This window comes from Canis lupus, chromosome 18 (genome assembly GCF_011100685.1).
Source record: "Canis lupus familiaris isolate Mischka breed German Shepherd chromosome 18, alternate assembly UU_Cfam_GSD_1.0, whole genome shotgun sequence".
NCBI classification, from domain to species: domain Eukaryota; kingdom Metazoa; phylum Chordata; class Mammalia; order Carnivora; family Canidae; genus Canis; species Canis lupus.
In genome coordinates, this window is record NC_049239.1 from 51,977,744 (window position 1) to 51,993,924 (window position 16,181).

General features: G+C 41.6%; 1 protein-coding gene across 1 annotated transcript; it reads left to right on the plus strand.

Annotated features, from left to right (window-relative positions):
• Positions 1-82: 82 nt before the first annotated feature.
• Positions 83-2,716, plus strand: LOC611989 (histone H2B type 2-E1). Its single transcript, XM_038563905.1, has one exon. It carries the CDS (start codon positions 1,689-1,691, stop codon positions 1,938-1,940), a length of 252 nt encoding a protein of 83 aa, XP_038419833.1. The 5' UTR covers positions 83-1,688; the 3' UTR covers positions 1,941-2,716.
• Positions 2,717-16,181: the final 13,465 nt, after the last annotated feature.

Below are 16,181 nucleotides of genomic sequence, written 5' to 3' on the forward strand. Positions count from 1 at the left end.
GAGGCTCCAGGAGTACTTCTAGACTAGGAACCTCCATACCCCCCTAGTGCAGGGTTCCAGAGTTTCTTCCTGCCCAGCAGGTAGGAGAAAAAATACCCTTATCTCTGCCTCCCTGAGAGAGTTGGGCCTTGGCCCAAAGCCCTGCAGTAGCTTAGGAACTCGAGCCTCCTGGACTTGGGCCTCTTCACCGAGTGGCCAGTGCTTTTCAGTTCCAGAGGCTTGTAGGGTCCCTGCCCCAGGGAGCTCAGGCTGGCTAGGACGGCAGCGGCCCCTTTCCTTGGTGGGGGCTCTCCACACTGTTGACGGGACCCAGATCTAGGAGGGCCCATCAGTAGAGTTTGGGAGCTAAGAGAGAGTAGCCCCATGATGTGGGCTAACTATGAGCTGACATTTCCTCACCCCAACACAACCTGCAGACCTAAGAATCTTCCTGGTGAGAAACGAGTCCCCCTCATCCTCTTTCCAAACATGTCAGATAGTTTGGGCTCAAGTATTTTGAGGCCGACTCTGCTACCAGGCACTGAGCTGGTATTTTCCACATTCACTGCCTTTCTTCGTGCTTGCAACAGCTAGCAGGGCCCCACAGATGAGGAAATCTGTAGGCCAGAGGGGTTGAATGATTTTCCTGTGGTCACCCAGCTGGTTAGCAATCGTATTTTGTCATCTCGGACCAGGTTTCTATTGCCACATCGTCAAAGCGCAACCTGTACGGACCAGAGGGCCACCGAGTCCCCAGGCCTCCCTGCCCTGGGCCAGCCCTCGGGAGCTTGCAGGAGCGGCCATTTGCAGTGCTGGGCGGAAAAGGACCGAGGGCTGGGGCCTAATTGTTCTACTGGCGAAGGGTCTGTTCTGTGGCCCCTGCCTCAGACTCCCAGCCCACAGGTTCCTGGAAGCCATTCCTTCCCCTCTTGATGGTGGCAGGATGGGAACGGGAAGCAGGGCCTGGGACAAGCAGGGCTGGTGCAGGTCAGGTCAGGAGGTCTGTCAAAGGGCTGAGGTACGGCAGTAACTCATGTGATCTGAGGCACATGTGAATCAGGAAGGGGTTGGTTCTAGGAAACAAGCTTGTCCAGCTGTTTGCAGCAGACAGGGATTTAAGATAATTGACTACTTCCAAGGTGTCTGGGAAGGCCAGAGAAGGGGTGCCTCCGGGAGCCAGCCTCGGCACTGCCAAGTTCCAGAATAGACCACCCTGCCTGCAGTCCAGTTCCTCTCAGTGCCCAGATGCTGGGCCTGGACCCCGGAACGTGGGTGGGCCTGCCAGTACCGCCCCTTGACACCCACGAAACCTGAGCGTGCTGGCACTGCTACAGAAGGGCTGAGCTCCCAAAGCTGCCAAATGGCCCCGGCCTGGTTTCCTCTGCCCACATCATTCAGAGGGCATCCAGTGAGTAGGCCATATGTCTCCCACAGACCTCAAGCACAGGGAAGTCTAGAAAATGTCCTCAGATGTAGGAGGTAGTGTTAATCCTTAGTGTAAGATTGAGGTAAAGGGCCTGTGTAAGGGCCCCAGATGGCCTCTGACTCTCCCACCCCCACCACAAATATGCCACAGTGGACCTCCTATTAGGAGGAGCAGGAGGGTGGGCGCTGAGCATGGGCAGCAGCCGCAGTCCAGGGGCTGCAGGGGCCGTGGTTCTGGCGATAAGAAGTGCAAAAAGCGTAGCCGGTGCAAGGAAACCTACTTGATGTATATCTACAAGGTGCACCCGGACATCGGCATCTCTTCCAAGGCCATGAGCATCATGAACTCATTTGTGAACGATGTGTTTGAACGGCTGGCTGGCGAGGCTGCCCGGCTGGCCCAGTACTCGGGCCGGACCACACTGACATCCCGGGAGGTCCAGACGGCGGTGCGTCTGCTGCTGCCCGGAGAGCTGGCCAAGCATGCTGTATCTGAGGGCACCAAGGCCATCACCAAGTACACCAGCTCCAAGTGACCCAGGGCCTTCCATTAATAAAGAGTGAGCTGCTCCAAAAAAAAAAAAAAAAAAAAAACCAACAACAACAAAAAAAACATCGTACTGTAGGTCTTCATAGCCACCTTTTCTTTTTTCCCAGTCACTTCGTTTTTACTACTTCACATTTTCAGCAAACAAATAAAGGTGCAAACAGGGTTTATTTCACATTAATATATTAACTGTTTTTTTTTTGTTTTTTGTTTTTTTGTCAAATAAATAGGGAATTCTCTTTTAAATAACCATCTCCTCCCTTCTCGGCCAGTCCAGAAGCGAATGAAAGCAAATTTTAGTACATCCAGGAGGCATATCACCAATTATGTATGAAGCTTAAATGGACAAGTTTTTTTTGTTTTTTGTTTTGTATAAATACCAGAAGAGGGAAAGTTTATTTGAGATGCAGGATTTGGAAAGGCAAGCCTGGGCTTTTATTGGGAGTTGAAGCATAAACATTTTTGAGTTCCCCTAAGATGTCTGGACTAACGTAACAGACTTCTTTGTTCACAGCCATGACTTCTAATCTTAGATTTGTGACACCCCCGGGGGTCTCCACATATCTCCGGAGGTCCTGTAAAATTACCTCCTCAGAATGCCAAGTAAAATAATTTAAATTCACTTAAAAAATATGCCACACATGTCTGCAGGCAAAGAAGGCTGTCCTGGAGTCACAAGAACACTTCTAAGTATTAGAAAAGCTTGATCCCTGTCGATTCCATTTTAGTCTCAACCAACTGATGAATAAAGGACATTGAGCAAGAGGAGACTGTGCGACTTCTGTTTTTTTTTTAAGGGTTTTTTGTTTGTTTAATACATCTGAAAAGAATGCATATACAAAGAATTGAGACATGAGAAAGCATTGGTTCAACACTAATGAATCTACAAGAATTAGGATTTGGGGAAGGGGGAGAAGATTACCTAAATATTTTTAAAAATTGGAAACTGCGACCAAAATAAGTGGATAATATCCCTATTAACACTTATGAAGAGTCTTCATAAGACTCCATGATTTTTTTATTAAACCAGAGAGCCTTAACGGGCTACTCTAGGGTTCCTCATATGCAAAACAGACATAAGGGGATTCCCCTGACTGGTCCCTATGTTGTTAAATGTTCTCCCCACCCCCACCCGCACCTCCAGCTTCTTCATGAAGCAGGTCTCCATTCTCCCAACTTAAAAGAGGATGTGCATCATTCCATAGACATCTGTCTCCGAGTACCACCTCTCACATTTCTTCAATTCACCAGGTCTTCAGTTGTGTTCTAGGAACACTGTTATCATACACTATTAAGCTGGACATCTATGCTAAGCATATAAGACAATGACTGACAGGGAAAAAATGTTTTTTAAGTACGTACTCAATCCATTTGGTGTATTTCAAAAGGTGCAATACTTTTCTTCATTTATCAGTGAAAGAAGTTAGAAATTAACTTCAAAAAAATTCAGTAAATGGCAAACAAATTTCCCCTCATGTGTCTGTGTGACACTTCCCCTGGGGTACACACTAGGAGCAGAATTACTGAATCCTAAGGCATGCATGTACTTAAATTTGACTAAGAGATATCCAAGTAATTCAAGTGTTTAGTTTCGCCTCCTCTCAGCATGCCTAGGAGGGTAGGGACAGACATGAGTGAGCCAGCCCATGACATCCACCACAGTCTACCCCTTTGCATGCTCGGTGTCCATGTACCTCTGCTCATATTTAAACTTCTTGAAGGTCATAGCAACAGCAACATGCTCCTCCACCAACCCCTCTTACAACCAAGACTTCTTTGCCAAGAGGGAAGAACCCCAAATTCCATCAGCCACTGGCCACCCATCTGGATGTCACCAATGCTCACCAGTTACTGGTTCTCCACTTCCAGGTACATCCATACCCTTCCCTACCTCCCTGAGGTTAGGCCTGGCCAGGAGTTCAGCTCTGGCTAATGGAATGTAGAGTGTTGATTCTGGGGCAGAACACTCACTGCTAGCACTCAGCGTCTGGCCCTCTCTCGCCCTGGCATGGCAGTTGTGGAAGTGTTCATTGATGTGGAGGTGCTGGATAGTTGAGTCACAATCACATCTCAATCTACTGTAACAAACACTGGATTATGAAGGCAATCATCAATAACGTACTTTATATGACACTGGGGAAAGGCATGGGAAAGAATATTGGTTAAGCTATATTTTACTTGCAAGGAAGAAAGTATGGTGGAATGGGCTACAAGGCCATAATGGGGGCTTTAGCAAATAAGAATATTGTACAGCACGTCCCGTTAACTTCAAAGAAACAACAAATAATTTTTTAGTATCAGTATGTCCCAAACATTAGGACAAACTTCTTCCAAAAGAAAAGAGTTTCTAAGAAATTCAGATGTAATTGGGCATCTTGTATTTTATCTCTCAGTCCTAGACGTATTTATAACTTGTTTCTCCTACAATCCACTCTATTTTTTTTTAACCTTCAAGGCTCTTTATCTAGTAAAGTGGCCTTCATCCCTGAGAGACGTGAGTCCTTGGTAAGTCTGCTTGTACTGAGTGTCTTTAGTTTGTTGAGTGAATGTTATCGCTGGGTCTGGCAGTCCTGGGATTCTGCTTCCATTGTGTGGCAGCAACAGTTTCTTCACTGATCACCAGGACCAATCATCCTTCTGGAGCTGTTGTTTCCAAGGCACGAAAAAGGCAAAACGACAAGGTAGCAGTCTTCCCTTCCAGTTCAAAAGAACTACTGCTGTGTCCATCAGCATTCATGCTTGGGTACCAAGGACTCCAAACTAGCAAGGCCCAGAGCTGGAGGGATGAGAAGCAGATATTTTGAGAGAGACTTCAGATTGCTTGATACAATAATGGTAGCAGTGCAGGTTCCCATCTCTCCCCCTCCCCAAAATAATATGGAATAAAGAGAAGAGCAAGATACATTTACATAAAACCAAGTAACCCTTAGTATAACTTGAAGATACAATGCTCAAACTTAAAAGTACCAGTAAGTAAAAACAAACAGAAACAAGTGACAGCGCACCATCTCCCACATCCTTGCCCAGCCTCACCCTGCAGGGCCCTGGGCAGACTGGCAGAGAAACCAGAAGAGAAGAGGGGAGCTAGTGATGGCCTATGCTTGATGGAAGACCTCATAGAAAGACGGAGTCCACCTGAAGTCTGAAAATGTGAAAACATGTCTGGAGAGGTCAGAGCTTTGACTACAAGGGATGGATTTCAAAGTACATGGTGATTTGAGCAATGGTCTTTGAAACACACAGATTTGGGGAGAGCACCAGGCAAAAAGGAAGAAAGAAGTATCTTAGATATTTGGCTGTCAAAGGGGAAGCAAATGGAGAAATGTCATGGCTCTGCTAGACAAAGGACAAAATCAAAGGACACACAACTCTTTCCCCACTCTCCAAACAAATCCATGAAAGCATCTGGACTTCGCAGTATTGGCAGAAGAGGGATCAGTAAAGTAAGGATAAAACACCCAGCACCACAGAAATTAGCAAGAAAAGATTAGCAAGTTCATACGGAGTTATTGCAAAATATCAAAAAATGTATTTCATTACATATCAACCAAGGAAATTTTACACACACCCCCGAATAAACAGCCTCAAAGCAGAAAAAAGCTGAACACAGCACTCTAAACATAACTAAATATACTCAAAACAAGTGTTTGAAGATATACAAAATTTACGATGAGAAAATTTTTAAATAGAAATAGATAAGACCTAGGAAAGAATGAAGGAGGTTGATTGAACTCAGGAGAGAAACGGAAGAAACAGACTATTATCTAGAAATACAGATTACATTATAAGATGCCCAAGGGAAAATGGACTCAAATAAATGTATAATAAGGGGCACTGAAGAAAGACAGAGAAACAAAGAAGAGAATAAAAATGAGATAAAGAAGTAGAAGTCAGAACAAAATAATGGTAGCAGAAGATTGTCAAAGAAGAAATTCTATTTGTATTATTGGAGTCCCAGAAGAAAAACCAAACAATGAACCAGAGCTGATATTTAACATATAAGAAAACTTTCCAAGAGCAACAGATTTGCAAATTGAAAGGAACTGCTGGGAACCTTGAAAAATTAACCCATAACAACCAATGTTGAGACATATCCTCATAAAACTATTAGATTTCAAAATATTTTTTAAAGATTTTATTTATTCATTCATGAGAGACACACAGAGGCAGAGACACAGGCAGAGGGAGGAGCCCAATGGGGCTGGGGAGGAGACACGACTCAATCCCAGGATCCCAGGACCCCAGGATCACACCCTGAGCTGAAGGCAGATGCTTAACCGCTGAGCCACCCAGACATCCCAATTTCAAAATATTTTTTAAAAAGAATTCTCAAAAAAAAAAAAAAAAGAATTCTCAAAGGGATGCCTGGGTGGCTCAATTGGTTAAGCATCCAACTCTTGATTTCAACTCAGGTCATGATCTCGGTGAGGTCAGGCTCTGGACTGGGCATGGCGCATGCTTAAAATTCTCTTTCTCTCCCTCTGCCCCTTCCCATGCTGGCTCCCGTGCCCTCTCTCTCTCTCTCTCTCTCTCTCTCTCTAACAAACAACTCAAGATCTTCAGGAAGAAAGAACAAATAACTTACAAAGGCAAAATAATCATAATGGCATCAGATTTTAAAAAGCCAACCGACATATAATACAGCAATGGGACAGCATTTTTTTTTAACGTTCTATTTTCTAAAGTGTGAACCAAGGATTTTATATTCAAAAAGTTGTTCTTCAAGTATCAAGGTCATATGAAACAGTTTTCTGTTTTTTAACAAGTAATTCTATAATTCTGCACCGATGAGCCAATCTGATAGAAAATGCACTTCATCCAACCAAGAGCTGAAGAATATATATATAAAGGACCTAAGGTGGGCACCCCGGTGGCTTGGCGGTTTGGCACCGCCTTTGGTCCAGGCCCAGCCTGGAGACCTGGGATCAAGTCCCACGTCGGGCTCCCTGCATGGAGCCTGCTTCTCCCTCTACCTCTGTCTCTGCCTCTCTCTCTCTCTCTCTCTCTCTGTCTCTCATGAATAAATAAATAAAATCTTAAAAAAAAAAGGCCTAAGGCTAAAACAAAGGTGGCATGAGGGTAAATAAGTAGAAATATTATATATTGCGATAATTAATGTAATTAAAAGCATGGGAGAAGAAGAGAGGAAGAGAGGAAAAGAGGGTAAAGCTCACTAATGGTTGTATGAGTGACTCTCAGCTCTTGAGTCACTCTTATGGGCTGCTCTGTGAAAATAAATCTGGGCCCTTTAAATATTGGGCTTTGCTTCTGGCTCATTACTAAGCTTTGTCAGCAGAGGGCGCAGAGGAGCCATTGCAGAAGGGAGTTTTCCTTCCACCTTTGATGGACTCACTAGATTATCTCCGGAAGCTTCTCCAGTACCCAAGGCCACAGGCATCAAGCAGCTCTAGCACCCAAGGCTTTGCCAGCACCAGCCTCCTATAGTGCATGACAGTCAGCAGCCGCCAGCAGCCAGCAGCTTCCCAGCACCTTTCCTTGGACAGTTTTGCAGCAGAGTATCTGCAGTGAGACCCCTCCCCATAAACAGCCTTCCCTGGCCCCCTACAGAATGGTTTTCCAGCAAATTCTACCAGCACAGCCCACAGAAACTTCTCTTCACACTGTGAACCACAGGCATGCTTTGTCCAACTGGATCTGGATCTCAGACTTGTGGTTAGGAAGGGAGGTGCTCCTCCAGGTACGGCCTTGCCGTAAATGGGGGGTGAGGAGAGCTACTTCTTATATCTGGTATTTCTGTACTCTTCTATGCTCTTTGCAGTTCTCTTTTCCTATTACTGGGCAATGCCTTGCTACTTCAGTCCCCTGTTAAAGTTGATAATTCTTTATATTAAACTTCTCCTATTCAAATTACTGTGTGATTTCTCTCCTGGTTGGACCCTTACCGATAAATAGGAAGGCTTATATTTTTGTTGTAGTGTTTGCTTTTTCTATTTATACCTTTAAAAATCCTCAATTTTGGGATCCCCGGGTGGCACAGCGGTTTGGCGCCTGCCTTTGGCCCAGGGCGCGATCCTGGAGATTCGGGATCGAATCCCACGTCGGGCTCCCTCCCGGTGCATGGAGCCTGCTTCTCCCTCTGCCTATGTCTCTGCCTCTGTGTGTGTGTGTGTGTGACTATCATAAATAAATAAAAATTAAAAAAAAATAAAAATCCTCAATTTCAAAACCATTTTCAAAACAGATAAGCCACATAGAGTTTTGAAACTGAAGTTTTTTAAAAAGGTATAAATATAACAGTAAACACTAGAACAAAAATATAAGCCTTCCTATTTATCTTATAAAATAAAGATCAGACAATATTTTTGTTTTTTAAAGATTTTTATTTATTTATTCATACAGATGCAGAAAGAGAGAGAGAGAGGCAGAGAGAGAAGCAGGCTCCATGCAGAGAGCCCAACGCGGGACTCGATCCAGGGTCTCCAGGATCATGCCCTGGGCTACAGGCAGCACTAAATCACTGGGCCACTGGGGCTGCCCATAAAATAAAGATCAAAGAAGAGGTGCCTGGGTGGCTCAGTTGGTTGAGCATTCAATTCTTGATTTTAGCTCAGGTCATGATCTCAAGGTCATGAGAGCAAGCTTCATGGTGGGCTCCATGCTCATTGTGGAGTCTACTTGAGATTTTCTCTCCCCCACTGCCTCTACCCCTTCCCCCCACTTGCACTTTCACTTTCTAAATAAATATATAAATAAGTTCTTTTAAAAATATATCAGGGGATCCCTGGGTGGCTCAGCAGTTTAGCGCCTGCCTTTGGCCCAGGGCGTGATCCTGGAGTCCTGGGATCGAGTTCCGCGTCGGGCTCCCTGCATGGAGCCTGCTTCTCCCTCTGCCTGTGTCTCTGCCTCTCTCTCTCTCTCTCTCTCTCTCTCTGTCCCTCATGAATAAATAAATAAAATATTTTTAAAAATAAAAATATACCAAAGAATATACAGATCATAGAGAAATTTCAGAACCAGAAAAGATCCTGAATAACCAAAGTGATGTTGAAAAAGAAAACCAAAGCTGAAGACATCATAATCCTATACTTTAAGCTGTATTACAAAGCTTCAGTCCTCAAGACAGTATGGTACTGGCACAAAAGCAGACACATAGATCAGTGGAACAGAATAGACAACTCAGAAACAGCCCCAGAACTATAAGGTCAAGTAATCTTTGACAAAGTAGGAAAGAATGTTCAATGGATAAAGGACAGTCTCTTCAACAAATGGTGTTGGGAAAATTGGACAGCAACATGCAAAAGAATGAAGCTACTGAATGAAATGCAAAATTGAACTACTGGAACTTCATCAAGATAAAAAGGGGAACCCTGGGTGGGTTGGCACTTTAGTGCCTGCCTTTAGCCCAGGATGTGATTCTGGAGGAGTCCTTGGATCAAGTTCTGCATCAGGCTCCCTGCATGGAACCTGCTTCTCCTCTGCCTCTGTCTCTGCCTCTGTGTGTGTGTGTGTCTCTCATGAATAAATAAATAAATAAAATTTAAAAAGATAAAACGCTTCTGCACAGTTATGGAAATAATCAACAAGACTAAAAGGCAACCAACAGAATGGGAGAATACATTTGCAAATGACCATCAGATAAATGGCTAGTATACAAAATCTATAAAGAACTTATCAAACTCAACATCCAAAAAATAAATAGTCCAGTTAAGAAATGGGCAGAAGACATGAAAAGACATTTCTCCAAAGAAGACATAGAGATGGGGCACCTCGATGGTTCCGTGGTTGAGCATCTGCCTTCTGCTCAGGTCATGATCCCAGGGTCCTAGGATCAAGTCCCACATTGGGCTCCCCGCAGGAAGCCTGCTTCTCCCTCTGCCTATGTCTCTGCCTCTCTCTCTGTGTCTCTCATGAATAAATAAATAAAAATTAAAAAAAAAGAAGACATACAGATGGCCAACAGACATAAAAAAATGCTCCACATCACTTGGCATCAGGGAAATACAAATCAAAACCACAATAAGATACCACCTCCTACCAGTTAGAATGGCTGAAAATAACAACTCAGGAAACAATAGATGTTGGCGAGGATGTGGAGAAAGAGGAACCTTCCTGCACTGTTTGTGAGAATGAAAGCTGGTGCAGTCACTCTGAAAAACAGAATGGTGGTTCCCCAAAAAGTTAAAAATACAACTATCCAGGGTGCCTGGGAGGCTCAGTTAGTTAAGTGTCCGACTCTTGATTTTGGCTCAAGTCATGATCTTGGGGTTGTGAAATTGAGCCCCACATCAGACTCCATGCTTAGCAGGGAGTTTGCTTGAGATTCTCTCTCTCCCTCTCCCTTTGCCCCTCCTCCTGCTCTCTCTCAAATAAATAAATAAATAAATAAATAAATAAATAAATAAATATTTAAAAAATGGAACTACCCTATGACCCAGCAATTGCACTTCCAGGTATTTATCCAAAGGATACATAAATACTGATTTGAAGAGGCACCTGCACCCCAATGTTTATAGCAGCATTATTAATAATAGCCAAAGTATGGAAAGAGCTGAAATGTCCACTGGCTGAGGAGTGGATAAAGAAGATGTGGTAGATATATACAATGAAATATTACTCAGCCATTAAAAAAATGAACTATTGCCATTTGCAAGTTGGGGTGTGGCTGTGGGGAGAATGACCACTTCACCTTGACCACATCATTGCAACAGGTAGGCGATAACCTTCCAAGTACCTATGTTTGTGTGTAACTTACTGGGTGGCACAAAAGCAGGCTTGGGTGGCCAAGCCTGGTAAAACTGTCAGGATGAACATGTGATTCTTTTAAATGTTAAAGATTTTTGTATAGGAAAAAAAAATCCATGATGTGGATGAAACTAGAATACATTACTCTTTTTTTTTTTTTTTAAAGATTTTATTTATTTATTCATGAGAGACAGAGACAGAGAAAAAGAGGCAGAGGGAGAAGCAGGCTCCATGCAGGGAGCCTGACGTGGACTCGATCCCGGGTCTCCAAGATCATGCCCTGGACTGAAGGCGGCGCTAAACCACTGAGCCACTGGGGCTGCCCAGAACACATTATTCTAAGCGAAATAAGTCAGTCAGAGAAAGTCAAATACCATATAATTTCACTTGTATGTATGTAGAATTTAAGAAACAAAAGAGATGAACACAGGGGAAGGGAAAGAAAAATCAGATAAAAACAGAGAGTGAGGCAAATCCCAAGAGACTCTTAACTGTAGAAAATAAACTGAAGGTTGCTGGAGGGGAGACAGGTGGGGGATGGGCTAAAGGTGATGGGAATTAAAGGAGGGCACTTGTTGTGATGAGCACTGGAGTTATATGTAAGTGATGAGTCACTAGATTCTACTCTGAAACTACTACTACACCATATGCTAACTAATTTGAGTTTTAAAAAATCTTGGCGGAAAAAAAAAATCAAATATAACAAACATAATATAAAATATTATGACAGAGAGTTAAGACCAAACATGCCTATTATATTGAGAAATGTAAATGTAAGGCTTAACTCACCTATTCTTAGAAAGTTCTTAACTTGGTTCAAATAGCAAGACCCAACAATACGTTATCTATAAGAGAAACACTTAGAGCAACATGATTCAGAGAAACTAAAGATAAGAGGACAAACAAAGGTATACAGGCACATGGAAACAATAAAAAATCAGAAGTAATGCCCCTGATATAAAACAAAGTAGAATTCAATTTGCAAAGTATTAGACATGACAAAAGAAGCACTTTTAAACATTATAAGCCATAATTTACAACCAAGCTGTGACATTTATCAATATTTATGCACCAAATAGCACAGCAAACTTTCTCTTTTTAAGTAATCTCTCCACCCAATGTGGGGCTTAAACTCACAAACCTAAAATCAAATTCACACACTCTTCTAACTGAGCCAGACAACCCAGTAAACACTTTTAAGATATAAAAACTACAGAGGATGCAAATAAATATAGATGGAAATACACTAATTACAGGAGATTTTAATTCATCACACTTGGTGTAAGACAAATGAAGAAGAGGGACAAAAATAAGGAATGAAAATAAGACATAAACAACATAATAATCAGTATAGTAGATCTCAAGGATGTCTGTTGAACTCTATACACTAGCAATGAACAATCCATAAATGGAATTAAGAAAAAATTCCATTTATGGTAGCATCAGAAAGAATAAAATACTTCAAAATAAATCTGATAAAGAAAATGCAGGAGTTGCACATTGAAAATATAACACATTTCTGAAAGAAATGAACGAAGATGTAAATAATGGGAAGGCAATCCATGTTTATGGATTGAAAGACTGAATTTTATTTTTTTAAGGATTTTATTTATTTATTCATGAGAGAGGCAGAGGGAGAAGCAGGCTACCTGTGGGGAGTCCGATGTGAGACTCCATCCAGAGACTCTGGGATCACACCCTGAGCCAAAGGCAAGCGCTCAGCCACTGAGCCACCCAGGTGTCCCTTGGCAATGGTTTCTTAGATATGACACTAAAAAACATAAGCAGGAACATAGGTAAATTGAACTTCACTGAAAATTCTAAAACTTGTACATCAATTGATAGAGACACTATCAGGAAAGTGAAAAGATAACCCACAGAACAGAAAATATTTGCAAATCATGTATCTGATAAGGTTATAATAGCAACATATATTAAGAATTATATTATGGGGCACCTGAGTGACTCAGTTGGTTAAGTGTTTGGCTCAGGTCATTATCCTGGGATCCTGGGATGGAGCCCGGTGTCTGGCTCCCTGCTCAGTGGGGAGTCTGTTTCTCCTTCTCTCTGCCCCTCCCCCTGCTTGTGCTCCCTCTCCCTCCCTTCCTCCCTCTCTCTCCCTCCCTCCCTCTCTCTCCCTCCCTCCCTCTCTCTCCCTCCCTCCTCTCTCTCCCTCTCTGTCAAATAAATAAATAAAATATTTTTTTTTAAAGTTCTATTACAATTCAACAACAAAGAGACAAACAACCCAATAAAAAAACGTGCAAAGGTGGGTGCCTGGGTGGCTCCATGGGCTAAGCAGCTGACTTTGGCTCAGGTCATGATCTCAGGGTCCTGAGATAGAGCCTTGAGTTAGGCTCCATGCTCAATGAGGACTCTGCTTCTCCTTCTCTCTCTGCCCCTCCCCCTTTCATATTCTCTCTCTCTCTCTCTCTCTCTCTCTCTCAAATAAATAAATAAAATATTTTTTTAAATGTGCAAAGAAATGAGCCGCCCGGGTGGCTCAGCGGTTTAGCGTCGCCTTCAGCCCAGGGCCTGATCCTGGAGACCTGGAATCGAGTCCTACATCGGGCTCCCTGCGTAGAGCCTGTTTCTCCCTCTGCCTGTGTCTCTGCCTCTCTCTCTCTCTCTCTCTCAATCTCTCTCTCTCTGTCTCATGAATAAATAAAATCTTTAAAAAACAATAAATGTGCAAAGAAAAAATAAAATGTGCAAAGGACTAGAGTAGATATTTCTCCAAAGAAAATATATAAATGGCCAAAAAACATATGAAAAGATGCTCAGCATAAGTCATTAGGGAAATGTGAGTCAAATGCAAAGCACAGAGAGAGAACATGCAAGGATGCAGTGAGAAGGTGGCCATCTACAAGCCAGGAAAAAAGCTGTCATCAGAAACCAACCTTGATGGCCCCTTGCTGGACGTTTGAACTCTGTTAATAACAGAGCTGAATTATATCAACATCTTAAAGAGGAAAATGGAATGGAGACAACAGAAAATGGCAAAGCCGGCCGGCAGTGAAGAATGATTTGAAGAACTAAAATTTACTATATTGCATACATATTTTGGGCAGAATTTGATACAAGTACTTTTACAGCAAGATTGTATAGTTACGTTGCCTGGACTGGTTTTTACATTTTAAAAATATTTCAACTAACTTTATCTTTTTTGTATTAATTGTAAAATTGGCACATTTATCAAAAAATATACATTTGAAATTTGTCCTCCCAAATCACACAAATTTATTTTATGGTAAAAGGATGTTCCCTCTCGAAATGTTTTTAAAAAAATTCTTAGGCTTCTCTTTGCCAAATAAAACTATTAAAATTTCTGAAATGCAAAAAAAAAAAAAAAAAAAAAGAATCACTACATCTGTATCTTTGGGATAAATACCTGGTAGTGCAATTGCTGAATCATGAGAGAGAGAGGCAGAGGAGGAAGCAGACTCCATGCAGGAAGCCCAACGCGGGACTGATCCCGGGTCTCCAGGATCAGGCTCTGGGCCAAAGGCGGAGCTAAACCACTGAGCCACTAAACCACTGAGCCACGTGGGTTGCCCTAGAGGTTGTTTTTAAGCGTTATGATTCTCCTAGAAGAGCAACACTGAAATTTTATATTTAAGAATTGTGTATGCAACTTATAAGCATTAAGTTGTTTTCTTTCTTTCTTTTTATGTTACTTGAGATTTGGGGGTTGCTTTAGTTTAGCCCATCACATAATTATAACACCAGGATAGTACTTAGCATATTATAAATAATGCATATGACGAGTAGAGACAAACTGTTTTCTCTTAGCTTGATCTAAGATTGCTTCACTGATAGAAAAATACAGCTGAATTTCTGACTCTAATATTTTTTGAGTTCCTACTATTTCATATATTGATTTCTTTGGGTTTTACCTGGGATAAGATTAAGGGAGTAAAGACCTGCATGGATTTGAAAAAAAAATAGAGAAAATAGAAAATAGATTTCTGTTGTTTAATCCACACAGCCTGTGGTTGTAGCATTATTCATAATGACTAAAATGTGGGAACAACCCAATGGGCATTGATAAATGAATGGATAAACAAAATACGAATATTATTCATCCATAAAAAGGAACAAGACCTGACACCTTCTACAGCATGGAGGAACCTTGAAAACATTGTGCTAAGTAAAAGAAGCGAGAAACAAAAAGCCATATACTATAAGAGATCATTTTTATGAATCTTCAGACTAGGCAAATCCATGAAGACAGGAAATAAATTAATGGCAGCCAGAGACTGGAGGAAGGGAAAACAAGAAGTGGCTACAAGTGGAAATGGCATTTCCTTTTAGCATGATGAAAATATTCTGGAATTGGATCATTGTGGTGGTTTCATTATCTTGTGAATATACTAAAATGACTAGACTTTATACTTTAAAGGGGTGAATTTTATGGTGTGTGAACTATTCATCATTATGAAATTTCCTAATGATGGTGACTTGTTCAAAGTATGAAGGAAGTGAATTTGAAGGAGCTCCCAGTGGCCAAGCCTGGAATGAGTTAAGTAAGAACCTAATAACAATAGATTAAAACCATTAGAATGAGTAAATATCCTTGAGCCCATGTTGATATAAGTAACTGAATGAATAAATGAGAATGGACAGCTCTAGAATTCCAATTAATCAATGTAGAAGGAATGTCTGAAAAAGAAAATCACCACCAGGCAAACACCATAGTAGTAATAGTTTCAGGCAATCATCAGAGAATTCTTTTTTTTTTTTTTTTTTTTTTTTTTTTTACCAGAGAATTCTTAAATAGTGGAAAACGTGTGATAAGGGACAGATTATTTGCATAGTCTCAAAATACTTCCATATAAGACACTTATTATTTATAAAACATAGTAACTCTAAAGGAGAGGACTCTGCAGTCACCACCTTCACCAAGTGATTGGAGTTAACATACTGGTAATAAGGGTATTGATGGAGTGCCTGGCTGACTCAGTCTGACGAGGGTTCAACTCTTGATCTCGGGGTTGTGGGTTTGAGCTCCACATTGGGTGTAGAGGTTACTTCCAAATAAAATCTTTTTTAAAAAAATGCAGTGATATGTGTTGGTAGAGAAGGGCATAGTAGCACTTCTGTGATATTTTTGCCAAAATTAAATATCTTCAATTCAGTTGGGAGAAAACATCAGGCAAACCCAAACAGGGATATTCTACAAAAATTTTTTAAAAATATAAATATAAATATAAAATAAAGTCTGATAAGGCAGAAAGAGGAATGTTTTTTTAAAGTGCCACAAATAAAACAGTAAAAACATGGTTCATATTAATCCAACTGTATCAATAATAATCACTTTCATCATGAGTACACCAATTAAAAGACAGAGACTGTCAGCATGAATAAAAAAAAAAAAGACCCAACTATATGCTGTCTACAAGAGACCCACTTCAAATATAAAGACACAGGGAGAGTAAGACGGATACACCATGCTGACACTGATCCAAAGAGAGCTGGACTAGCTATGTTAATTTCAGACAAAGCAGGCTTCAGAACAAGGATGTTT